General features: G+C 40.5%; 2 protein-coding genes across 10 annotated transcripts in view; one reads left to right on the top strand and one right to left on the bottom strand.

Annotated features, from left to right (window-relative positions):
• The window catches only part of HSPA4L (heat shock protein family A (Hsp70) member 4 like), a 38,762-nt gene extending 17,275 nt beyond the window's left edge, over positions 1-21,487 (top strand). Inside the window, exons 8-19 of the mRNA XM_035111843.3 lie at positions 22-98; positions 813-964; positions 2,458-2,564; positions 3,812-3,945; positions 5,561-5,760; positions 8,008-8,109; positions 8,624-8,761; positions 9,058-9,183; positions 11,444-11,551; positions 13,379-13,498; positions 14,109-14,270; positions 15,117-21,487. Coding sequence (XP_034967734.1) covers positions 22-98; positions 813-964; positions 2,458-2,564; positions 3,812-3,945; positions 5,561-5,760; positions 8,008-8,109; positions 8,624-8,761; positions 9,058-9,183; positions 11,444-11,551; positions 13,379-13,498; positions 14,109-14,270; positions 15,117-15,299 — 1,609 coding nt within the window. The 3' untranslated portion in view covers positions 15,300-21,487. The remainder of the gene's footprint in view (positions 1-21; positions 99-812; positions 965-2,457; positions 2,565-3,811; positions 3,946-5,560; positions 5,761-8,007; positions 8,110-8,623; positions 8,762-9,057; positions 9,184-11,443; positions 11,552-13,378; positions 13,499-14,108; positions 14,271-15,116) is intronic.
• LOC118083518 (cilia- and flagella-associated protein 337-like) overlaps positions 19,819-26,519 on the bottom strand; it is a 29,408-nt gene continuing 22,707 nt past the window's right edge. For 8 of the 9 annotated variants that reach the window (XM_088660349.1, XM_060278587.2, XM_088660350.1 and 5 more), the window contains 6 exons: positions 26,303-26,444; positions 26,166-26,205; positions 25,400-25,488; positions 23,980-24,134; positions 22,822-22,910; positions 19,819-21,894 (listed from right to left, as the gene is read on the bottom strand). In XM_088660349.1, coding sequence (XP_088516475.1) covers positions 21,738-21,894; positions 22,822-22,910; positions 23,980-24,134; positions 25,400-25,488; positions 26,166-26,205; positions 26,303-26,444 — 672 coding nt within the window. In that variant the 3' untranslated portion in view covers positions 19,819-21,737. The remainder of the gene's footprint in view (positions 21,895-22,821; positions 22,911-23,979; positions 24,135-25,399; positions 25,489-26,165; positions 26,206-26,302; positions 26,445-26,519) is intronic. The other variant, XR_015947757.1, reaches the window with a different exon arrangement.

The raw sequence follows: 26,519 nt of genomic DNA, 5'->3' as shown, positions 1-26,519 counted from the left end.
GGATTCCTCCCTTTTAAACAGAGCTCAGTTTGAACAGTTGTGTGCATCGCTTCTGGCCAGAGTAGAACCTCCTTTGAGAGCAGTGATGGAACAAGCAAGTAAGTGAAAATTGCTTCATCTTATTATGAATACCTGTATTCTGCTTGTCTTCAAGCTAAAATTCTTGTTTTCCAGTCTGACCAGTATTTATTACTACATTATTTATTTTTAAAATTTATATACCACTGGAGTGTTCCTGGCATTGGGCAATCAGGACAGATTAGGGATTCTGCTGGATTACTGCCCACCTCGCTGCCCAACAGTCTCCCTGCCTGAGCTGACAGCTAGTTTCAGAGGTGGTGTTGAAGACCCCCAGATTTCTGGCTTTGGGAGACTTCAACATCCATGCCAAGCAGACTGGGGTGGCTCAGAACTTCATGGCTGCCATAATGACAATGGGGCTGCCCCAACATGTTGCTGGCCCAACACGTGAGGTGATGGGAGAGTTCGGGGCAAACATGGGGGGGGCGAGGTTTGTCAAATGGATGGGAGGTTGAAGGAGTTTGGGTTAGATGTAAAGGGAGGGGTTGGCAGTGCAGGGTAGGTAGGCTGAGTTGGCAAGCAATGTGAGCAGCAGTGGCAATCTCTAATAAAGAAATATTTGCCCCAGTCATGTATACAGTCATGGCGTGGAGTCCCAGTTTTAACAGCAAAAGGGACATGTCGTTCCTCTCCCTAAGTATTCCCCCCCCCCAGGCACAGAGTTCCAGTATCAAAAACTGCAGTATCTTCTCTAACTAAGGAAGTAAATTGTCTGCTTATGTGTCTACTAGAACTGCAGCGTGAAGATATTTACAGTATAGAAATAGTAGGTGGAGCAACTCGAATTCCAGCAGTGAAGGAGCAGATTTGTAAATTTTTCTGCAAAGAGATAAGTACCACACTTAATGCAGATGAAGCTGTTGCAAGAGGCTGTGCATTGCAGGTAAGTTTACTTAACAATATTTCATTATAAAAAAATCCTTCCATACACACAAAATTCCTTCCATACACACGAAAGCTCATACCAAAAGCAAACTTAGTTGGTCTCTAAGGTGCTACTGGAAGGAATTTTTTTTATTTTGTTTCGACTACGGCTACCTACCTGTAACTAGAAATATTTCATTTGTCAGCAATGTTACTTAATATTTCTGGGATTGGTAATTTGACCTCAATGAGACATGCTATAATTATAGTGAGATTTGGACCAGGCAATCATAGTGAAAATTGCAAGGTACTTGTATAATGCCATATTTTAATTGTTCACGTTATTTTTTTGTAGTAATTTCAATTTTGAGTTCTTTTTGAAAGCTATATACTTTTTTGGGGGGAAGAGAGTTACCATCCTATATAATAAAGTCCCTGTGTCTCTGCGTCCAGATTCCGTGTGTCCCTGGGTTACTGCGCATGTGCCCCAGGGACACAGGGATTGGAGGCAGAGACAACCGCCGCTCCGCCAACCGCCGCTCCGAAGCCCCGTCTCATGCTGGAGGTGCGCTGCGAGGCGGCGGGGGAGACATGTGCTCCTCCCCCCTGCCGCCTTGCCACGCACCGCCAGCATCGGACAGCACTTCCTCGGCGAAGGCAAGCAGGCGAGCTGTCTGCCTGCTTGCCGTAGCCGAGGAAGTCGAAGCGGCAGCGGGCAATTCAGCTGGGGGAATGGCTTGGCGGCAGTGGGAAAAGGGGGAGGAATTTCTTCCCGCCACCGCCAAGCCAGTCCCGGAGTCGAAGTATGGCGCGGCGGGGGTTTTCGCCATTTGCCTCCCCCTGGGGGGAAGGCAAACGGCGAAAAGCCCCCGCTGCGGGGTTGCCGGCTCTGTCGGGTGGGGGGGAGGGAGAAGCAGAAGATCCGATCGGTCTTCGGCTTCTCCCTCCCCCCGCCCAACAGAGCTGGCATTTGGCTCTGTCAGGCGGGGAGAGAGAGAAGCAGAGTATCGGATTGCTTCTCCCTTCCCCCACCCAACAGAGCCAGCAACCCCGGGATCTGTGCTTTCTGTCGGCGGTGGGGGGGAGAGGAACGAACGGAGAGAAAGGGCTGCTTTCTCTCCGTTCGTTCCTCTCCCCTCACCGCCGACAGAAAGGGCTGTCGGCGGCGGGGGGAGAGGAAGGAAGGAAGGAGGATAAAGGGCTGCTTTCTCCTCCTTCGTTCCTGTCCCCCTGCCGCCGACAGCAAGGACAGGTCCCAGGGTTCGGAGAAGCGCTGCGCAAGCGCTTCTCCGAACCCCGGGATGTTCTAGCGCCCGTTATTGAACGGGCTGAAATACACTAGTTCTTTCTCTTGTTCATTGCATATCCTTTTTGTGCTGGTGGCTACTGTAATAAGTCTTCATGAAAATCATTACTTAGTGAAATTAAATGTATACGACTGGTCATAAAACCAGACACAAGGCAAATATGTGATAATCACAAGACTTAGTGATATTTTATCTTTTTTCCTAGTGTGCAATTCTTTCTCCAGCATTTAAAGTCCGTGAGTTTTCCATCACAGATGTTGTTCCGTACTCAATTACTCTGAGGTGGCAGTCATCTTATGAGGAAGGGACAGGGTAAGAATTTGAGCAATGTTCCAAATAGATAGTGTGTCAAAGGGTCAGTAAATAGATGAGTTAGATTTGCTATTTTTAATACAGTAAAATTTCTATAAATGTGCATTGGATGTAAGCAAAGCAGAGTTACACATTCACTTTAGACATTCCCATGAATAGCTTTTCTTTCTTCCTGTTTTGCTTGATAACATGGTCTTGTGTCCTTTCATGGTAAGCTGGATAGCTAACACATGCCGGAAAACATTTGTGTGACCTATGCTATCCAGATAACTAGGGATCTTTTTAACCTCCAGCTTACTAGGGAAGGAAACTAGCACAGGAGCACATCATGCAGATTCATTTGCCACATTCACCTTGGCAAGCATTCCTCTCTCTTGTAGTGTGAGCACCTCCAAAACTCATGATGACATAAAGAGTCATCCCCTAGTTTTATTCTTATGAGATGTACTCATAGTGGGGAAGAGGAGCACGGGGAAATGCAGCCGTACTGGGCATCAGAGGTACCTGGAGCACCCCTGAAGCTTAGCATCACTGGGAAGAGAGCACCCCAAGCGTCTTTTCTTCTTGGTTCCAAACTCAGGAGGAGAATTGGGACTTGTCCTTCCTTAACCTTGTGCTGGACATTGGAGATGTACCACAAGCATCTCCAAATCTCAATATGATATCTAAGATGAGATCCTGACCTTCTAGGTAAAGTTGGTAGTGACAACAAATTTTGGTCAGCTACCAAGGACTTGAGAGCCAGTGTGGTGTAGTGATTAAGAGCGGTAGACTCCTAATCTGGGGAACCGGGTTCGTGTCTCCGCTCCTCCACATGCAGCTGCTGGGTGACCTTGGGCTAGTCACACTTCTCTGAAGTCTCTCAGCCCCACCCACCTCACAGGGTGTCTGTTGTGGGGGAGGAGGGGAAAGGAGATTGTTAGCCGCTTTGAGACTCTTTCGGGTAGTGATAAAGCGGGATATCAAATCCAAACTCCTCCTCTTCTCCTCTTTCCTAAAACATTTGTTCTTCTTTCTTTCCACAAACTCTTAATATACAGGAGAACTGGGAAAATGATATAGTTGAATTATAGATTCTTTAAGTTTGAGTCAACACATGGAAATAAAAATGCCTGCAAATAAAAATACCTGCACTTCCGAAACTCATGAACGAAACTCTGAAATGCCTGACATTTTATTGTTGTAGTAACTTTTGTATGGTGTACAAACTTTCCTATGGTGTATAAAGATTATTTTATTTTTTGTAGTGAATGTGAAGTGTTCAGCAAAAACCACGCTGCTCCATTCTCAAAAGTTATTACATTCCACAAGAAGGAGCCTTTTGAGCTGGAAGCATTTTACACCCATCCACATGACATTCCTTATCCTGATACAAGAATAGGTAACATGTTTCTTTACTTCTTGAGCATGGCATTACAGTATGTTCTAACTCTGAAAAGGAACCATTGTTTCAAAAACTCAAATACTAGTGTAACAAAATTAAGAAATGGTTAGTCTCAGAATCAATCTTTGAATCCACTCCTCGTGTACAATGCTTTCATTTACACTTTGTCCTTGAATATATTTAATGTTTAGCTTTTCTGCTTCATTTACTTAAGACTGTATTTCTCTCCCTTTGAATCCAGACCTCTGTATTTAAAGAACTACATAACAAATCCTTATTCCTAGTGGAGCTTTGGATTTCAGGTTTTTGAACAGTGTCTTGCCAGGCTTGCATTGCAAGTCTGTTGGATAAATTTTCAAAACCAGTTTGATACGGCAAGAAGTACCTGCCAGTTAAAAGTTAAAAGTAAAGATTCCATGGGTTGGCTCTGAGTGTACCCAAAGTTGCTCTTTGGATTCCATGCTCAGTAGTGTTTCAACAGATACTTTAAACAACTTGTACTGCAAAATTCTAGCAATACTTAGCTGAGGAATGATAGCTGCGAGTTTACAGTGGGCAGAGGGAAATAACATGAATATAGTAGTTGTCAAAGCAGAGGCACAACACTGTCATTTGCAAGGTAGAAGCCACTTAAAATGCAGTTTGGCCTCCATGGATTGCTTCCATTCAGTATTAATATGTTATGGTTTGGCTGTGTAAGGCAGTAGAGTGGCACATCCTTACGGCCATCATGCCAGGCAGCTGTTTCCCTCCTTTCTCCTAATTTTGCTGATAGAGATTCTAATTTGCTTCTGGGCCATTTTGACTTCTCCCTGTATCTGTAAGTGTTCTGCTTCTCTGGCATATCTTCCTTGGTGTATTTCCTTTTTCCTAGCAATCGTTGAGTATTCCAGTCTTTGATGAAGCTACAATTGGGAGCTGAAACAGCTTTTCTTACCTACATGAGGCTCATTGCTTTTAGATTAAGCAATCATAGTGATTCCTTGATACCGGTATTATTTTAAATTAAAGCTTTTCTTTTCTACAGTGTAGTTGCATTAAGTTCAGAAGGTCAGGTCCTGTCAGGAGTATGTGATGACTGACTCATCTGTCTCAGGGCACAGTAACAGACAGTACTTCATGGTCTTTTTGTATGCCTAGGCAGATCAACATTTGAGATCTTAGGAGTTTACCAGGAAGGCAGGGACTTACACACCTCTGTGCATGTGCCCTGAAGGCTAGGACAGGCCTCTGCATTAGCTCAGGAAGGTTCCAAATGTTGATCTGTGCAGAAACAGAACCAATACCTACATACAAAGCCAGAACCCATTTCAAGAGCAAAAGTCCTCTAGCTTGAGTCTGATGTCACTCAATGTGTTTATAATCCCACAGTAATTTAATTGAATAGTGAACACAGACAAAATAGACCTTCTGGTATGAGTTTGTAGAATATTGAAATGTTAAATAGCGTACATCACACTACAATGCGCATTGTTGGTGAGTACACTCTCTCTGCTGTGCCATCTTCTTTTCAGCTGTAGATTTGTTTCAAGAGTTTATCTTGTCCTTGTTGGGAACAGAAGCAATGGAGGTGCTACAAGCCAATGTCCAATGTCTGCTTTGTATTGTTCAGGTCATTTTGTTATTCAGAACGTTGGACCCCAACATGATGGTGACAATTCAAAAGTGAAAGTTAAAGTTCGAGTTAACGTCCATGGTATCTTCAGTGTGGCTACTGCATCTGTAATAGAGAAGCAACAGGCAGAAGGTGATCCAAGCGATATTGCTATGGACACAGAATTGCCTTGCAAGAATCCAAGCAAAGAGGAGCTGGTATGTTAAACAAAGAAATCCTCTCACAACTCCAAGTAGAACATAATTTTTACTAAAACATTTTTTACTGAAAAATCTACTTGCTTAAGTATCCCCTTAGCTTTTAGTAATATTTAAAAGTTATGTAAGTTCCTGTTCCCTTGAAGTTTTCTTTGTCTACCATTAACTCTGTTTCCGACTTCTCCTGATACTTTTCTGGTATCCATACTTGCTCATAAAACTGCAGCTTGTAATTGTAATTGTAGGCAGTTCACCTGCACTAATACAAGTTGCTTTCAGTAGCTCTATTTTTATGTTGCTTTTACCAAATAAATGATTCCTCCAATGAAGCAGGAGTGAAAATACACACAACAACAACAACAACAACAACAACAACAACAACAACAACAACAACAACAACAACAAATACACATATATAAACTCGATAACCCAGCTGTGCACACTAATGCTCACTTTGGATTAAACTTCAGTTTCTGCAAATAGATTCCCATTTATAAATTTTTGCAGTGCCTCCTTGGCTTGGAATGCTTAAATTTCATTCTGGAAGTTTTTAAACATTTTACTAAAACAAATTATTACTGAAGGTGAGCAGTTGATGCTTGTGTTTGTCTGTCTTTGAGGCATACAAGTAACCTGAATATCTGCAAAACCTGGTTTTTTAAATTTAAAATGTCCTGAATACTAAGTAGAAAAATGCTTTACTCAATAAAAAGTAACCATTTTTAATGTCTTAAGTCTTGTTTTCTGTGGCGTACCAACTAATTATCTTCTGTTTCTACTGTGATGCGTATCAGCAATTAGCTTTCATAATTGAGGATGACTCCCTTGACTCTGAGGATGAGGTTTGTTTATATATGTAGTATTCAGTTTGCTTTAAGATAGCAAGGATACTTTTCCCTCAGTTTGTTCCTTTTCTGAGAAAAGTGTGACATAAATGAAAGAAATCTTTTCAGAAAAGGAAGTTCTTAAGTACTTGGCAATAGCTATGCATTTCGAAATTAGACTACTACTAGACTTGGTTTTAATATTGTGATATTTACATCTTAATATTCTATGAGATAATTTAATATCTTTAGCAAAAATTACTTCTCATCTAGTGGTTGGTTAACTGCTTCAAAACTAATTATTAAATGAAGCATGTTATTGGTGTCAGTGTAGATAGACACTCAAAACTAGTAAACTCTAAAAAATACTTGTCTAAATTTCTTATTTATTGAAATCTCATATACAGGATGAATGCTCTGCTATCCCTGAGTTCTTAGGCTTCTGTACCCCTCTGTGACTCCTTGTTGTGGTAGTTTGCTAGGTTTTGGGCCTATACTGTAGGTTCTTTCCACCATCTGTTTCTTGCTGTACTCCTGCTTACCACTATAGCTGAGTTTAAATCTTCCCATTTTTCTACTCAGCTTTTTATTTTTGTAAGCTAGAGGAAGTCCCTAGTTGCAATGCTGTTTCTTCTATATTATATTTTTAGGGCTTCTTTGATATATTGTGACAGTGTACGTCAAAAAAATCAGATTACTTCTAAACTGTCACTAATGTTGTATTCATGAGATAGATAGGAATTTGGCAGAGCAGTTTAAGCCTCCTTTACAGTGGCCTTGGAGAGGAGAAAGAGGTTGGTTTCGGTGAAGGTGCCAAATGGCCAGGCAGAAACCAGCAGAAAGCCCTAAAATGGGAGGGGACTGAGTTGGCCTGGGATTCATTGGTTTCCAGGCAGGTCCCACTCCTGTCATGTGACTAGACCAGATTGCCTCATCATCTCAAGGTTTATACAGAGGTCCACCTGTCCCCTTCTTCTGTCACATTCAGCAATGCGGATGCAGTGGTGGCTCTGCTAGTTAGTATGTTAAACCCCAATGAGCAGCGACCAGAATCTAATAGAATATGAAAGGATTCAGGACCCATAGTTCTGAAAAGTTTTGTCTTCATTTGGGGTTAGTCAATTCCATCTTCTTATCCTTTTTCATTTGTTTTCCAGTATTTCGGGAGTAATCGCCACCATTTGGAATTTCATGATCTAGAATATGTTTTCTTTTCTTTTATCATGTTGAAGGAAACAAGGCTTGAGAAGCCTTAAACATTATGCTAAGAATAACAGTTATGTGCTTCAAGTAAACAAGCACTAGTTAAGTAAAGTGCTTTTTTACTGATATATTGTCTGATTGCACAAAGCTGCCTTCTAGATGACTAGAGTACACCTTCCTGTAAAGTTTAGTGTGGAAGTAAAACTTTTCTTTTTTATAGGCTAAAATGCAAGTTGATCAAGATGATGGCAATCACAAGAACCAACATGAGCAGCATAATCAAGGCGATGAGGAAGTTGATCATATAGGCTGTGAAGGAAAGGTCAGTATGAAATAGCAAAGATAAGTTTGAGGACCTCAGATCTTAGAATAGGAATGGCTCTTGTCCAGTACTGCCAAGAAGTTGTTTGGGAAATAACCTTGTACTATTGTGTGATCAACCTGCAATAACTTACTTACATATAGCCATGAGCTTTGCTATCTAGGCATTAAACACTCATTCAAGCGCTAATAGGCTTCAAGTGCATCCTGTGACACAGAGAATTAAGATAGCCTACAGTCTCAGTAGAAACTGATGCACTAGCTCTTCTTTGGTTGTTAATCTAAAGCGCTTCTAAGAGGATTTTCTATTCAAGCATTGCTTGAACTAGCTTCCTTGCTTGACTTAAGTGTTGTACAAAAAATCCTGCAGCATCTGCAGATGCTAAACAGTAATATTATCCTGTGGATCTTTCATCTTAAAATTGTATTGCATCAAAACTTTATATGACATGTTTATGTACACTAGGTTCAAATAATCTGAATGTTGACAGATATTTCAATGTGTAATTCTGCAGACTGCTTCAGGAGACAAGATTGACACAGCTCAGTCTGGCAAAACTAAAGCAAAGATCAAGAGTATTGATCTACCTATCCAGGTTAACCTATACAGACAGGTGGGACAGGACGTTATTAACTGCTACATTGAAAATGAGGTAAGGATACAGAGTTATTCCATGTCTGTAAAGCAGATGTCTCAATTCTAAATAAAATAATTACAAGAAACTGAGTTATAATAGTAAATCTACTACAATTAAGTGATGGAATATTGTAAAAAAAAATTATTCATAAGTTTACCAAGTTTAGAGTACATGACAGTGTGATTGGTTCAGTTCAACAGATTCCACATTCTGAAGAGGTTTGTTGTGGAAGATCCCCAAAATCATATTTGGAAAAAAAATAACATCTCTGTACTTGGCAAGATTTAAAATGACTTAAAATTTTCTTACAGGGGAAGATGGTAATGCAAGACAAGCTGGAGAAGGAGAAAAATGATGCCAAAAATGCTGTTGAAGAGTATGTGTATGATCTAAGAGACAAGCTCTGTGGTGTCTATGAAAAATTCATCACTGAAGATGTAAGAATCATTGTGAATTTATAACATGAGGAATCTTGTGTAATTGGCAAATCATATTGAAACAAAAGGAGGATGGCTGGGCTGGTGTAGGAAAAGTGCAGTGTGCCTTAAATCGCAGCTGCACTATAGCATTGAATTCACCCTATTTTCATTAAACAACACAGATAACAAAGTGAAAAGTTTTTGAAGGCATAAGTCTTTGTCACATTGGAGAGTTCTGGTGATTAGTCTGGCATAGGTCTTGCAGGGGTCTTGAAGATCTTTGCTTTCACCTCTTTAAATCAGCATTTTACTTGCATTTTTTGAAGTTCTAATACAGTACAGGATTGTAATGTTTAAACTGGTCCCATAAGTTAATTCTTAAAATTAATTTTGGAGTTATATTATATTAGAATATTAAAAAATTCCCACTGTTACATTTTTCCACCAAGACTTTCTGTTTTGATAAATGCATTTTGCATAAAAGTAGTAACATAATGAATGTACACAATGCTAATCAAACAGGGAAACTTGAATGAATAAAATAGCAGGCAAAAGAAACTTATAATTTTAACAGGAACCGTACCCAGATTCTTATGCATGCTTAAGCATGTATGTTCATTGTTTTCACTGCTTTTTCTTATATTCTAAGTAATGTAACGGAAGTTCCTATTATCACATCATGTCTTAGAATATATACAAATATTAATATATACAAATATTCTAATAATCATTTCCAGGTAAAACATTGAATTTGAATATAACATTTATGTCATACGAAGTATGCTTTAGGAAGAAAAGTCAATCAAATCTTTCAGATCAACTACTTTGTGGACTATTGGAGAAAAACTTTTTCAATAGGGCAGGGGTATAAATAAATATAGGGTATAGGGACCCAGGTGGAGCTGTGGGTTAAACCACTGAGCCTAGGGCTTGCTGATCAGAAGGTTGGCGGTTCGAATCCCTGTGACGGGGTGAGCTCCCGTTGCTTGGTCGCAGCTCCTGCCCACCTAGCAGTTCGAAAGCACGTCAAAATGCAAGTAGATAAATAGGAACCGCTAGAGCGGGAAGGTAAACGGCGTTTCCATGTGCTGCTCTGGTTTGCAAGAAACGGCTTTGTCTTGCTGGCCACATGACCTGGAAGCTGTACGCCAGCTCCCACGGCCAATAATGCGAGATGAGCGCGCAACCCCAGAGTCGGTCACGACTGGACCTAATGGTCAGGGGTCCCTTTACCTTTTTATAAATAAAAAATTATTATTATTATTATTATTATTATTTGTACAGCATATTCTAAAGTTAACATGGTATACTTTAGGGTAGCAGAAACTGATTTTTTAGTTGACAAATTAGTTAAAAGAAAGATAATTTGATGTATTGATTCAGTGTAAATACATTTGCATATTACCTAAAACGTAAATGTTCATTTTTGAAATATGAGGGAAAGTGTGAGGTAATAAAGAATCAATAAACGTATCTTTCATTTTTAGAGAAAAGCCACCTGTCATTTTCACTTCCAGTTCTTTAATAATAATATACTGAAGCCAAAACAAGCTCAAAATATATGGGTGTGCTTTTAACTTTCAATCCTATCAATTTAAAATTGTTTCTGACCTATATGCATTTCAGCTGCAGCTTCAGAATTTCATTTTTCCCCATTTTGTTGACTTTCCTGCATTTCCTCTTGCTACATTTGTCACACATCACTTGATGAATATATATTGGAATAGAAAATAAATAAATTAGTGTGGCTTTCTGCATGGCTATAGATTTAAGTGTACTACATTTTAACCACAGCAGCACTAAAATAAATTAGCAGGATATTTCAGAGAGAAGCTTAAATTGAATTATAGCCTTCATGCATTGCTTGACTAATTAACCATTACACTTAATTTACTTAGCTTTACCTAGTCCTGTCATTCAGGCTGTGGCTGAGTCACACAGATTGTTAATGTTTATGCAGAAATTATGAGGGGTAAAGCAAGGACACGATACCCTTGGATTAATTGTAGGAAAACTCAATTTCGACTATCTGTTTCTCTACCTTAGCATAATGCATGGGACACAGTTAGCATTCCAGTTTAGTTTTTAATACCATTATAGCTGAAGCGCTGAAGCTATTTCCTCCTTTTTCTGTAAAATTCTGTAAAACTCAATTTCCTTTATTGTTACATTGTCAGTATTGGATATTAGTGTATGTAGCTGTGTACATTCTTACACAGACAGCTTCTGTTTTCACCAATTCAAAATGGCAAGGCTTTTTTTGTACTGCTTTTTCTAGGATTCAAGAAAGATAACTTTAATGTTGGAGGACACAGAAAACTGGCTTTATGAAGATGGAGAAGACCAACCAAAACATGTATATGTGGAAAAACTTCAGGAAATGAAAGTAAGACCTGTATTTTAAGAAGTGTAATAATTGAATGTCGTAGATATGTGGACTAGTAGCTTTGCTGTCTTAAAGCCACTGAAATTTGACCAGAGACAGCAAGAGATTCAAGAAGTCACAGGAGCATTAATTAAAGTTGAGTAAGTGGAATACTTACAAGTACTATAGCTTCAGACTGACTTTGAGTACTGATGCCAGCATTTTCTTTAGTATACCTCCCAGTAAAAAAAACTAAGCCTTCAACCTGTACACTTGTAGAAAAATATATTATACCTTCCTACCAACCCAAGTACCTTATGGTGGCTGACTATAAAATTAAAATTAATAAAAAACAATCAGGTAGTTAGTCCTTCATGGGTTGAGGCTTGCACCCAGGCTGTTGTTTGTTGTGACTCCTGGTAGAAGATCCAAGAAGAACCATGGGACCAGAGGCACAAAGCTATTTGCAAGTCTCCCTACCATCCCCCCAAACAGCTTGGCTAGAGAGCATGATCTGCTTGGATTGAAACAAGCCTTGATCTCCAGTTTGGACATAATGCTAAAACCAGTGGTTGTTTCTCCCGCACCAGGAAAGGAGCAGAATGGCTCTGATAAGGTGGCTTATGGTTTCCCATGACATAGAAACTGAGTTTTCATTTGTCTCTGGACACGGGTGGCGCTGTGGTGTAAACCACTGAGCCTTGGGCTTGCCGATCGGAAGTTTGGCGGTTCGAATCCCTGTGACAGGGTGAGCTCCCATTGTTTGGTCCCAGCTCCTAGCAGTTCAAAAGCACGTCAAAGTGCAAGTAGATAAATTGGTAGGAAGGTAAACGGTGTTTCCATGCGCTGCTCTGGTTTCACCAGAAGTGGCTTAGTCATGCTGGCCACATGACCCAGAAAAACTGTCTGCGGACAAACGCCGGCTCCCTCAGCCAGTAAAGCAAGATGAGCACCGCAACCCCAGAGTCATACGCGACTGGACTTAACTGTCAGGGGTCCTTTACCTTCACCTTTAAAATAAAATTATCTTCAAGGACCAGTGAAAAACATTGAGAGAGGGGACCAGCTGTACTTTACAATGCAACATGTTCCATAATCTCAGTGCAGCAATAGAAAATGCCCCCTTTCAAGTTCTGTCCAGCTATGCCTTCAACTAGGCAGGACTTCTATTACTTCCTCGCTGAGCAAGACTTTTTCATCTGTGTTGCTGATCATGTGTGTCACAGCTACTTGATGATTTATTTCATTTTCCTGACGTTTGTCTCCTACACTTCCAAACCTAGGTTGGTAAGAGGAAATTATAGTTGGGGATGTACTGGCTCTGGATTTCTTGTATCAAGCGGTAGTTGGAATTTGATGGTCTCCAACTTCATGAATTGATCCAGACCTGCTGTTCTAGGAACAGAAAGCCTCCTTATATTCACAGAAGTGAGTCTGATCCAGCAGAGGCCCCCACTCTACTAGGCACTCCTGCAAGCAGTAGGGAGGGGTTTTGCACCTCCTGTGCTGTTTGAGAGGCCTTTGAACTCTGGAGCAGTTTCTGGAGGGAAATAGCATATCCCCTTCCACCCACAAGAGCAGTCAGGTTGTAGAGCTTGCCTCTGCAACTCTGGATTCAACCCTTTGATTCTAAATACAGTAGAGAGAGATGCTTGCTAATGCTGGTATGTGAGCTACTTTTCTGTTTCCTCAGCAAAGTAACTAGTTCATTTGTTTCTCCAGATTGCCATTCTTTTTTTAAAGGAATTCTGCTTAATAGTTCCAAAAATATGCTACCTTTATTCATGCGTTCTCCAGTTTTTAGGGAATAATTTTTAAATAGCTCAACTTCTGTTTCTTCTGTTGTAGAAATTTGGTGGTCCTATTCATGATAGATACATGGAACATGAAGAGAGGCCTAAAGCGTTAAATGATTTGGGAAAGAAACTCCAGCTGCTTATGAAAGCTGTAGAAGGATACAAAAATAAGGTAGGTCCATAAGATTTACAGGATAGTTTGAATAGTACTGTATTGAACTCCTGCATAACTTGTCAACAAAATCTTTTGAAAGAGGGTAAAATGTGTCTCCTTTAAACAGAAACAAATATGTCTTCTTTTTCAGCTTATCTTGTAGTGTCTTGATTTTCTTTCTTTCGTATCCTTAACATACTATATTCACAATTAAACATTTCTTCTGTAGTATGTAACAATTGATAATATATTTGTCTAAGCTTTGTTTGTCCGTCAGTAAATAAAATGGAGTGACTTTTCACAAATTGTATTTCCAAACCTGGAGTTCCTTTTAATATATAATTACTCAAGTTTGAAAAATTGTGCTGTTTGGAAAAGACCATAGCATAGAGAAGAGATGCAGAACTCCTGGCTCGTAGATTGAATGTGGCCCATGAATATGGTATTCTGATTTTTCTGATTGGCTTGCTGATAGCAAATCATGATTTATCATTTCACACATCATACTTAACCATAGTTATGCTTCCTTAATAATAGTCTGGAATGACTTCAGAAATGAGCGTATGTATTCATTACCTTTCTGAATTATGAATTTAAATAACTTAATTACAGTATTTTTTTCTCCTAGGATGAAAAATACGATCACATTGATCCTGTTGATATGGAAAAAGTTGAAAAGTATACCAGTGAAGCAATGAATTGGTTGAACTCAAAAATGAATGCACAGAACAGGCTTAGTCTCACGCAGGATCCTGTTGTGAAGGTGGCAGAAATAATAGCAAAGTCTAAGGTAAATGTGAAACTTCTGTGAATGAAATGGGATTAATACAGTATAAATATGGATAGACCAAGATATAAATGAATATTCCAAGTAATAGAAGGGATAACAAACATTTCTATTAAAGTTAATAAAAAGGATATAAGTAGGACAGGTACTCATTAGCATCTATACACGGGGAGCTCCACCTACCATATATGTTAATGTGACCCCTGTGTAGACACAGGGCTTTGAATCAAAGTGTCTCAGTATCTTTAAGTGTCATGTGACACCAAAAATCTGCTAAAACTCTGATTGATGCAGAAGAATTTGGCCTGGATCTTAAATTTCACTCCATCAATGGAAGGAGCATCTGTTGTTTTTCTTACACTAAATGTGCATAAAGGGTATATAGGTGTTTTTGTGTATGTCTGCCTGCATGCATGCATATATTGTAGGTAAAACCATATATCTCTTTTGAAAACCCCGTGTTCTGATATTTTGCAACAATTTAGATTGATTGAAAATGTGCAAAGCAGTAAACAGATTTTGACTAGCAATTGATAATTTCTGTCTCTGGATAAGCAAGAAGCAATTTCCTATGTGTGCCATTTAGCATACTTTGCAGAAAGCTTGATGATTCAACAATTGGAGCAGATAATAATGTAGCGAACAAGATTTGTAACAGTTTCCATTATCTGAAGGCTCTTCAAGCTGATTTGTAAACAGTTGCTTAATACCAGAATCTTCCAGTCATTGGCAGATCTTTAGTGAAATAATTACCCCCAGGTATACCTCCCAAATACCACATCATAATCCATTACATTCATATTTTTTGCCAACTTACCATATTTCCCCCCCTCTTCATTCTAATAACAGGAACTGGACAGTTTATGTAACCCTATTATTTACAAGCCTAAGCCCAAGGCAGAGCCACTGTCTGAAGATCAGTCAAAATCTAGTGAACACAATGGACCAATGAATGGACAGAGTGGTGCTGACACAAAATCAGAGGACAGTTGCCAGCAGCCTAAGTCATCTGAAGAAATGGATGTGGACTAAGTTTTGCATTTCTTTCAGTCCATTAAAAACAGTGCAAGTAATCAGAGGGTCCATCTTTCTTTTATGTCTGATTCACACTACAGATGTTCAGTTAGTCAAATTTCTGTCCTTTGTTCTTTGCAGTAGGTTTGAAAGTGTTTTTCTATTTGAGTGCATTCCCATTGTTCATTCCATTGATACCGCTTATGTGGAGCGTTAGTTGAATGTAGATTGTAAAAGTCAGTTTAAGCTTTCCCGATATATTTTATATCAAATAGGCAGAATTGCTATATAAATGACAACAATCTACCTTATTTAAAGCTTTTATTGTGGGTAAGCCTCTGCTCCTTTATTCAGGAAAGGCCACTGTATTGCACTACTGATGCTGAAGTCTAGATCTTTGCATCTTTATTTTGGAAGATATTGGATTTGATGTGGCTTAAATATTGCCACTTGAAGCACTGACCTTTTTCTAGTTGTTGTACTGTTCTAATTTAAATATTAAAATAGAGGTTAGCTGGCAAATTAGTTAATCTTGTTGATGTACCATGAAAACTGTAAGAACTTGTAGACAAAACATCCAAGGCTTGACAGGAGCTCATACCAGCAGCATTCTTTGTCATAAGCCTTAGCAACATGACTCAAAATAAAGCTCATGGTCTCCGTGTACACACAATCCTATATATCATATTCTGTGTTGATGCTGAGGACACTGTTTAAAGTTGTAATAGAAACGTTAGTGAAAGTTTGAAGGCCATAACTGGGGACTCACTCATGTTTTCATTTCTATTAATTACCTCCAAACTTGCTAATTTAGCTTAATTTTGAATGCTGCCTATGCATGTTCTTTAAATATGTCCTCCTCAGAATTAAAGGTGGAAAATACACACACATTAACTGGTAATTGATCTCTGTCAGTGTTCCTTACTTCTACCATTTCTCTTGGCCAAATTATCTTCTATTTTTGTTTCTGTTTAGAAAAGGAACACAACAAAAGTCACAAAATCTGTCAGCAATGGTCCCAAGCATCCTTTGGCATCCATAAAAAACTCAACCCAAAGATACATTCATGCAACTAATGTTCCAAATTTGCATTGCTTTAAACTTGCTTCTACTATTACAGTTTTAAAGTAACCCAGTTTTTGGCTTAAATGTTGCCTTTGTTACATTCTATTTTTCCACAACTACTATGCAAGTTCTATTACAGTTTGTTTCAAGTTATTCAGTCATTTCTTGTGGTTTTTTGTGCACCAGGTTCCGTGCAGGAAGGTTCTCCACTCTGTTTTGTATTTTTCCCCCAAATCTCAGATTTTAACAGATTACAGTGATGAGTATTGTAGGCAGAATTTCTTTTAGTTGTGCAATGTACATCTCCATAATGTTACTAAATGTTTTACCATTCTCTAGGTTTACTGTGGTACTAATCCAAAGTGATTGCAGGGTGATAGGCAGACTTCACAAAAAAGAGTCCTTTTTGGATTGCTATCAAAGTTCTCTGTCCAGGATTTGACAGGCTTTTTCTGAGGCAGATGCTTTGACTTTGGTTGACTTTACCAGACATTCCTGTACTGGACTTCATTTTTCAGGCTTTTAACCAGCTTTCTTCAGGGCAGAAAGAAGGATATGTTGCTGCTTAAGCCATTTTCTGATCTTCACTTGGGACCATGAGGTTGGATGTGTGGAATCCTAGCTTTCTTGTACGCTCCTTTTTGCAACTTTCACACCAATAGGTTGATTTTGGGATGGCTTTGAAACAGGACAGTGAATACCAGAGATCTTCATCTGGCCTGTTTAGAAGTACCAGAACAATGCAAGAAAAAGGGGGTTTGTTTGCTTGTTTTAAACACTCTTAAAATTTGCAGCCTTTACTGAGTATGGTGAGGAGGCTTAGCACCCAAGTGTACCACACCCCTTTCAGATGCCTCAGCAAACTAATCCACCTACTGCCATCTTAATAATGAGTGGTGCAGATGTTTTCTCTTTGTTTCCAATAACAAGAGCTCATGCAAGTGGAATTCCTTGTTAACTGGAAGAGGCCAGTTGAAATTACTCAACATTTAGGGGGAATTGTGGATTCTATCTTTCAAGACATTGGTACTGAATAATAAACAGGGTTGGGTGGGAGAAGAAGGCTGGGGTCATTCAGTATTCAGTCTTCCATGGATTAGGATCATTTCTTGAGCTTGGGTCTGTAGTGGATTTCCTAGCTCCTTGCCAAGAGATGCTTGCGGAAAACTTAGTGCTTACCCCATTTTATGCCAATCTGCAATCTAGATAAAATGCTTGTTTTTTTAAAAAAAATGTGAAGGGAATAATAAAATTTATTATTGTGTTAGGCTTTGTACACTGGTGGGTACTTGGAAGCCTGCTTTATTGGCGGAGATTAGGAGTCACTTTATCCTATTTGCCCCTGCCATAAGTCTGTCTTACTATGCCATTGGAGCATAACCCAATTTTACAGTGTTTGATAGATACCGTAACTCAAAGGAAGTCAAATCACAGATAAGCAGCCGATTACAGTTTTTATGACCAATACCTAGGATAATGGATTATGCAAATTTGCTACATTCTTTTGACCTGTATTTTTCTCTTATATGTGGAACTAGTGATGTCCTTGCAGTCAGTTTAGCACAGGCTTTCATGGGATGAGGCCATTCCTTTCAGACTTCCAGCTGCTTCATTGTGAGGTAAACTCTTCATGTGCATATTCTGAATTCAGCTTCTGACATGTCACACTGACTTTATGATGACTTACTCTAAACAAATGAATTCTGGGTACTAAAGTGATTATTGGTTACAGAAAGCTGTGTATAAAATGTCCAAACTAGAATATTGATGTGGGGAAGTATGGCAGAACAGAAAGGTTTGTTGCAGCATTAGAAACCCCCTGCTCATATCTTCAGGAATGAAGCATGGTTCCCACCAAATTATTTAAGGAAAGGTTGCTCAGATGAGAAAGGAGGTTGTACACTTTTGCAACTGTTCTTTATCCCATGATTTTTTGCAGAAATATATTCCTGTTGTGAAATGGTACAAAGATGGAACCTTGTTTGTATTAATAGTAATCCAGCAGTGTAGGCATATAGAGTTTGCCCAGAATTCGTTCAAAAAAGTTTCTAAGCTGGCCTACCAGGGGTTTCCCTACTTCCCCCCACTTTATCATCAAAGTAGCTTGAGTGCTTTGCAGGGGAAGCTGCTAAATCAAAATCAGCCTATTAAACTTTGATATACATGTAAAGCCTCTTGGTGAACGTGGACTCTTTTTCGGGTAGAAATGCTAGATTTTTCAATGCATCTGTTTACATTTTACAGCATGGGTTTAGCTTTATACACCTTTCTGTTTCTAAGTGAACATTATTTCTAAGTTGCAGGCTATATGTAGTAAAAGCACTGTTCACACCTTTGGCTTATGTTTAGCATTTTGAGTAATTTCAAAGTACGTTTTACGAGTTAATATACTAGACCAGGCACCCCCAAACTCTGCCCTCCAGCTGTTTTGGGACTATAGTTCCCATCATCCCTGACCACTGGTCCTGTTAGCTAGGAATGATGGGAGTTGTAGTCCCAAAACATCTGGAGGGCCAAGTTTGGGGATGCCTGTACTAGACCATGGACTGATTGATACAGTATGTACCCTAAGTCACAATGATATGTTAACTGGTGCTAGAACTTATGAGGCACAGTATCACATGATCTGTAGAGCTAAGTATCTTCTTACAAACATTCTTTAAGAATGGATTTGGCCTCTCCAGTTTAGGCTTAATAGAGGATAGTGCCAGTTTTACTGGAAAGCATGAGATTATTTTCTTGAACTTGTTTAGAATCATCAGGAATTATAATTTCACTCCATATGTCATGTCCTTCTGCATTGATGCCTGCTCATGTTAACTGGTTATTCCTTCATCTTCCATGACCCTTACCTCAAAAAAATGGAACCCACCATTTAAATCTGGGCTGGGAAGCTGTGGTCCTCCAGATGTTAGACTCCAATTAGCTCTAGCCAGCATGGCTAATGATCAGGGATGATGGGAGCTGTAGTCCAACAAGATCTGAAGGGCCACGGATTACCCGGCCATGATTTAAGCCAGGCATAGGCAAACTCCAGCCCTTCAGATGTTTGGGACTACAATTGCCGTCATCCCTGACCACTGGTCCTGTTAGCTAGAGATGATGGGAATTGTAGTCCCAAACAATAGGAGGGCCGGAGTTTGCCTATGCCTGATTTAAGTGGCTAGTTTCTCACTTAAATTTGGTGTAATTTTAAAATGGCTACAATTATAAGCATTTATTTAACTGAGTCAGAATGCAGGCCTTGGTACTAAAAAAATAAATAAAGAATCGGCTGGGTGCCTGGATTCAAAGTGCAGGGCTGAATGAACTCTCCAGCAGGAGAGAGTCCCCAGTAGCTGAGTTAAAACTCACAAAAGTCAAATAGTACTATAGCATGGGAATATAGGCTGTTAAACCAATTTCATAACCCATTTAGTTGCATGCATCACTCCTCTTTTTACCCCTCTGGCAATGAACAAACCACACACTGTTAGTTTAAAAAGCTTTACTTACAAAATGTTCCAAAAGTCAGATTCATGCATTTATGTAAGCAGCAGCAAGGAGAAGACAGAATACTATTGGGTAGAAAATACAGAACAAAAACTTCAAACACGTTCTAAGCTTGCTCCTTGATCAGAGAGAGAACAGGAAGAGAAGGCTTCGCTTTCTAGCACATCAGAGAAGAGGGTGTGTAAGATAGTCAAGTCTGGGAATCCAGCTCTATTTTCTTAACCCATTCATGCAGTAACTACCGTGTTTCTCCCAAAATAAGACACGTCTTATATTTATTTTTTCTCTAAAAAAACACATTGCGGCTTATTTTCAGGGGATGTCTTATTTTTTTATTGAGCATGGTACGGGGCTTTCTTGCGCCGCCCGCTGAGCCCGCTGCTGGGTCCCTGGGCTTCGTGCGGTGCGGCGCGTCGTGGCTGGGGCTGCTGCCGGCTCCTGCCGGCTACTGCCACTTCGCGCGCCGCCCGCTGCCGGGTCCCTGGGCTTCGTGTGGTGCGGCGCGTCGTGGCTGGGGCTGCTGCCGACTCCTGCCGGCTACTGCCACTTCGCGCGCCGCCCGCTGCCGGGTCCCTGGGCTTCGGGCGGCGCGGCGCAGCGCGGCTGGGGCTGCTGCCAGCTCCTGCTGGGTCCTGCGGCTTCGTGCGCCGCCCGCTGCCGGGTCCTGGGGCCCGTTCAGTCGGAGCTCGGCGCGTCTCTGTGCTGGGGCTCCCGCTGGGCTGGGGCTTGGCGCGCGCTGCTGCGTTTGCCAGCTCCCGCTGGGTCGGGTAGGTACCGGTACCCCCAACATGTCTTATTTTTGGGGGATGTCTTATATATTTTTGCCTTTAAAAGATCGTGCCATGGCTTATTTTAGAGGCACGTCTTATTTTAGGAGAAACACGGTAGCAATCATGCATATTATGTTTGACTGCAATTTCACACAATTTTTTCATCTACCCCCCCCCCCGCTCCATTTTAATTCCTAGTTGCAAGTAGGTATCTTACAAAAATCAGTAGATTAATAGGCCATAATTCAAAGTACAAGCTTCTTTATAGAGCTGTTACCCTACAGACAAATGTCATTTTTGAGTCAACTTTCTGTATAAGTGGAAACTTTCCTGCTATCTTCCTTTCTTGCACACAGACACAATACACACACAGATACCCCTAAGGTTCCAAAACAAGACTGTTTTATTTCCAGCCTTGCTTCAGAAGAGCTACTTTAAACAGCAGTTAGAATAGCTAGCAGGTTAAAGTCACTCAGAAGTGTAAAATCTTATTGTGAAGAATGATCTTTTCAATTTTCTCATAACGCACGTACTTGATACAGAAAAATGGTGTGAATTGGGGAAATCTGTTCACCATAATGGAAGCTGAAGCTAAAGTCAATCAGCTGCCATGGCCAGAGTTCTGCAGACATTTTATATTTAGCAAGTGTTTTCTTATGTAAATGTGTCTCCATGGGACAGGAGCGTGTTCAGCTTGAATAAACTTATAGCAGTGTTTAAGTATGCAAAGTGTTTATATGTAAAGATGGAATCCTTCATAGTGACATCATGCACAAATGGATGAATATGTCAGTTGATTTCCAAGTGGCAACACTAATTTACCAGAGATTGTGTGTAAATATTTATAATAAATATTTAAATCTACTTCTTGAACCAGAAGTGATGTTCCCCTGAGACTTTTTTATTGCCACTAGTTTCAGCTTAATCTGCTACCGTAATACAATAATCGTCCTATCCAATGGGATTAATGTCCACGAAGAGGACTGATCTCTTAACAGCCATCAAAGTTCTTTGGTCAGAAAAAAACACATCAGCACAATTTCTAAATTCTGCATGCTTTTTACACATCATACATTTGAGAAAAGTTGCTTAAAGGCGGCCTCTGCCCTACAGCCTGTCCAAGAAGCTATTAAATTTCCAACTGAAATGGGTCGTCAAGTTCTGCTGCTAGATTTGGTTTGTGGAAGGCAGGCTGTGTGTCGGCTAACTCACACAGTGGAAGAGAGTGATAAGAATTCATTCGGTTTCCATCATGTTGAATAGGTTTCCACTGGAACTGCTTTGATCTGAAATATAAATGGCGTGCTGTTTTCTTTCTGGCTAGTACCGTGTTTCTCATATTTTAAGGCATCCCTACAAAATAAGGCATGGCAGGATTTTCCTGAGGTGGAAAAATATAAGGCATACCTCGAAAATAAGCCGTACCGGGTGGTGGGAGCAGGTCTGTGGCAAAGGAGGGTTGCTGCTGCCGCGTTAACCCCCGGGACCCGGCTGCAGCCTTTGCCTGCCGCGCGCGCAGCCCCAGGACCCGGCTGCAGCCTTTGCCTGCCGCGCGCGCAGCCCCAGGACCCGGCTGCAGCCTTTGCCTGCCGCGCGCGCAGCCCCAGGACCCGGCTGCAGCCTTTGCCTGCCGCGCGCGCAGCCCCAGGACCCGGCTGCAGCCTTTGCCTGCCGCGCGCGAAGACCCGGTGGGAGCAGGTCTGTGGTCTGTACAGATACCGGTACTTAATTAAAAAATAAGACATCCCTTGAAAATAAGCCATGGTGTTTTTTTTTCAGGAAAAAATAAATATAAGACGTGTCTTATAATATGAGAAACACGGTAGTTGTAAGGAGGATACTTTTTCAAATGATATAAAATTAAGACTTCTTCCTTAAATTTGGGAAATTAGATGAGGGAATGGGGAGAGAATAGACTATATGGATAGCCAGGAGACTGCAGATCACTCCCAATAATTTCTGGGAAACTACTAACAAGGCACACAAAGGGCATGGTAGATGCAAAAAGAAACTTTTTGAAATACATGTTGCTACTCTATCACACATAGAGACTGCACACTTGAGTATGGACTCATCTGTCAGTTGTCCTGTGTCCTTTATAAAGTGCAGCATTCTATTACGCCATGCAAGACTCGCATATCTGTTAAGCTAACTTAGTATGGTACAGTATGTTGTCGGTGAATAAAGAGGATTTAAATTCAAGTTGTACACACCTGTGTAGTCTGTCTATCTGCCTTTGCTTCAATTCTTCAGCAAGTTCATCATCTATTACCATCTTTGAAGTGCAAGTGTCCCAAATCATCTATGGGATAACATACCAATCATTTAGGCTGGGTAGAAAAGTGCCCTCAAAGTACACAGGGAGCAATGATTTCCCAGAAAATAAAGGTTTTTAGTGAAACAGCAACTATAATTACAAGGCTTTCCCAGAAGGGATAAAGGGGTTGTGGGGTGAGTTGGTGACACAATTGTGCAGTATAATTTTAGCTTCAAAGCAAAGGGCGATAGTAGCAGTAGGACTGAGAAAAGGTAGTAAAATGGTTGCAAGGTAGTAAAATACTTTCTATAAAGTATATATTACAGATCAAATGCTATTTTTTGGTTCCAAAAGTAACAAAGTATTGTGTATAATGTATTTAGCCGTTAAATTATGTTTGGTATATTAAAAGAATGGGTTTTAGACAATTTCAAATCAAATTTGCTTTTTATTTTGTTACAAAGAGCTAGAAGCTGCTGAACTGTAAGGAACCTAGCATCTCATTCTTCAAATTTAAGAGGAGCAGGCAAGAAATAGCAAAACCAGGATAAGCCCAACATAATAGTTTTTTTAAAAAAAATAATTCGGAAAATTAGCTGTTTTCCAGTCCCTCCACAGTGTCCAGCAGGCATAAAGCACTCATTTCCATAAAAAGAGCTGAGAAGAAGGCAGAGGACCAATACAGTACTCAATGAACACTACATTAAATTTTATCCCATTTTCTGATTCTTCATATTTTTATTACACTTATCAGAGACTTTAAAAAATCGCAGATTTGCCCAGATTGAAAAAGCTATGCAGTTTCACATCTCAAGAGCTATTGAGCTTGGGGAGGGAGAGTATAATGTTGAGTATTTCATAGGCTGCAGGCCACTTCATCAGATACATGAAATGTTATCCTTAATTATCAGGAATATAATATACTGTACCTGGTTTGGGACAGGAGCCAGATGGCAATCAAACCAAATGCTAATGAAAAGACAGTGGGAGATACTCAGCTAAATTTTAATCATAGTGGACCTTTTGAAATTAATGGACCTAACTTAGTCATGCTCATTAATTTCAATATGTCTGCTCTAAATAAAACTCTGCTCAGTGCTGATAATATTCCTACCTCAGCATCCATCTTGGATTTCTTCCGTGTGTCAAAGATTCTTGTAGATTCCTGTCCAAAAGAGTCAGAGCTATTTTCTGAACTTGGGTTGGATTCCGATAGTCCCCAAGATGACTTCTCTTTTATGTTCCATAGTTCTCTTTGACCAAATGTACCTTTAAATAAAATTTAAAAAGTAAAGTTACTTTATAATCCTATACTTGACTACCTCAGAATCTTGTCTGTTATGCATATATTCAATTTTTACTTGCCTGACTTTACTTTTCTACAAAGGACTATATCCAACCAAGTTGTCCGGTTAGAGAAAAACATCTGCCTGCTCAATGAAAGTTCTGCTCCCTGGCTCCCCCAACCAATCTGCTCCAAAGGGTTGGAGAAAACCACAGAACAGATTTGGGAGGACGACAGGAGAGAGTAAGGAAAGAGGAAGTCCCATTGAGCAGGTGGAAAACCTGCTACCTGAATAACTTGATTGGATACAACCCAAAATAAAGCTTTCAAAAAACCAAAACCACTGTAACAGTACTAGGGAATCAACAACCACATTAGAACATAACGAAAGCTTGCAGGATCAGGCCAATGGCCCACCTAGACCAGCATCCTGTTTTCACAGTGGACACCTATGAGCATGCCTGTGGGAAACCTGCAAGCCAGACCCTGGCACAAGAGCAATCTCCAGCCCTATGCTTTCCAGCAACTGGTGTGCAAAAGCATTACTGCCTCAACCATGGAGGACAAGCAGTAGCCATCATGGTTAGTAGCAACTGATAGACTTCTGCTCCGTGCTGATGCAGTGGTGATGGTTCCGTTCCAGATACAATTAGAGAAAGTTTGATGTGGCAAAAACAGGATAGGGGTATGTGGGTTGCAGACAGACCTTGCAGTGTATAGTTATCAGTTTGTGGGTGCAACACCTCATTCCTGGGTCCAAAAAGTGTTAAAATGTAAGCCAGGCTAGCTTCCTGATGAGGCAATTGCCTGGGTGATGGGCCATTAAGAGAACATAGGGTTAAGGGGGCTCTGTGCAATACAGCAAATAGGTAGGGCCCCTCCCTCAACTCACAGATAGTGAGAACACCAAAAGCCAGAGTTTAGAGTTGAGTTTGGTTGTGTTGTGACCTAGAAGAAAAGCAGCAAGCTCTAAAGGCAGAGCACAATGTTTGATTTCTGTTTGAATCCCAGGCTACTGCTGTGGAGGAAACAATCAATACTCTTTTTGGTTGTTGATGCTGTGAACCCCTCCACTGTAGGCTTAAGTTGTATATATGTGTAAATAAACCATATATCAAAGAGACCACAGCTTCCACTGTGCCTCATTACCAAAAGGAAACACGAACCCTGGTAAGTGTCTGGAATCTCACACTGCTGGGAGATTGGAGTGGTGTGTAATAATGTATATGTATTTGCATCTAAATCTTACCTATATATTCCCCTTTTAGGCTCCACAACTTTGCATTATAGTCTAAAGAAGTAGTGAGGAGAAGCTGGTGCTCATTCATAAGGCTGATGCTACTCCATTGGAAAAAGAAAATGGATTTAGTTTGTTATATTGACAATGGCTCTGAAAATAGGCACTGCTGCAGAATTTCCTTACTCTCTTGTTTCTCAAGTTCTTTCTACAGCTAGAATGACCATACTCTTAGAACTCCTCAATGCCAAGCCATACCCACATGCCCAACACACATGCCCAACATCCGATATCACGTATGTCACGTGTGGCGCAAATAAAGACGCAGTTGAGCCAAAAGGGGGTTTGTAAAAAGCCCTTGTACATAGTGCCATACACAGTACTTTGCCAGCGCAGACAACCGGCTGATGCTCAGGACTTGCAAAGCACAGTGCCGATTGTTGTGGCTTGCAAGGAACCCTGCACGGCGCTGTAGAAAAACAGGTCACCTAATGACATTGTGGTGTCATGTGCCTTTCGAAGTTGACCCACGGGGATGGGGGGAGATAAGCACCCAATCCACTGGCTGAATCCAGCTCCCCACTGCTCTTCTACAGGGTCTGTGCTTTTTTACCCAATCAGAGAGAACAGGCAAAATAGCTGCACTGCAGCAATTCCTCCTCCCACCACCAGTGTACCATGAGAAGGGCGCCTAAGACGTAAGTAAAGGGAGCTTGTCCCCAGTGGATTCGCCAGCTCCTAATCTTTCCTCATGGGCCTTGTGTCCAGCGTGTCTTACCTGGTAATGCTGCAGTTGTGAGTGTTCCAGCTGTGAAGTACTATTTGAAAAGAAGGAGGAAACTAAGGTAAGGACATACTGTACACTTGAGAGCAGATATGAAACATTTGGGTTTTGAATAAAAATGTTTCTCTCACAAACTGGTGGCTTGGCTTCTGGGCCATTAATGGCATATTCTGCAATGTTCCAGATATAGAGAAAGCCCAGTTGGTCTCCTGCACACAAGAGGAAGTCATTGTCATCAACTGCCATGTCACTGACTGTGGATCTTTCTTTGGACTGCAAGCAAGGAAATAAAAATTGTGTAACCAACTCATCCATCAGCTGCTGGATTGCAGAAGCTTCAGTACTAAA

Source organism: Zootoca vivipara, chromosome Z1, assembly GCF_965207765.1.
Source record: "Zootoca vivipara chromosome Z1, rZooViv2.hap1.1, whole genome shotgun sequence".
NCBI classification, from domain to species: domain Eukaryota; kingdom Metazoa; phylum Chordata; class Lepidosauria; order Squamata; family Lacertidae; genus Zootoca; species Zootoca vivipara.
This window is presented reverse-complemented; position numbering and strand designations above follow the sequence as displayed.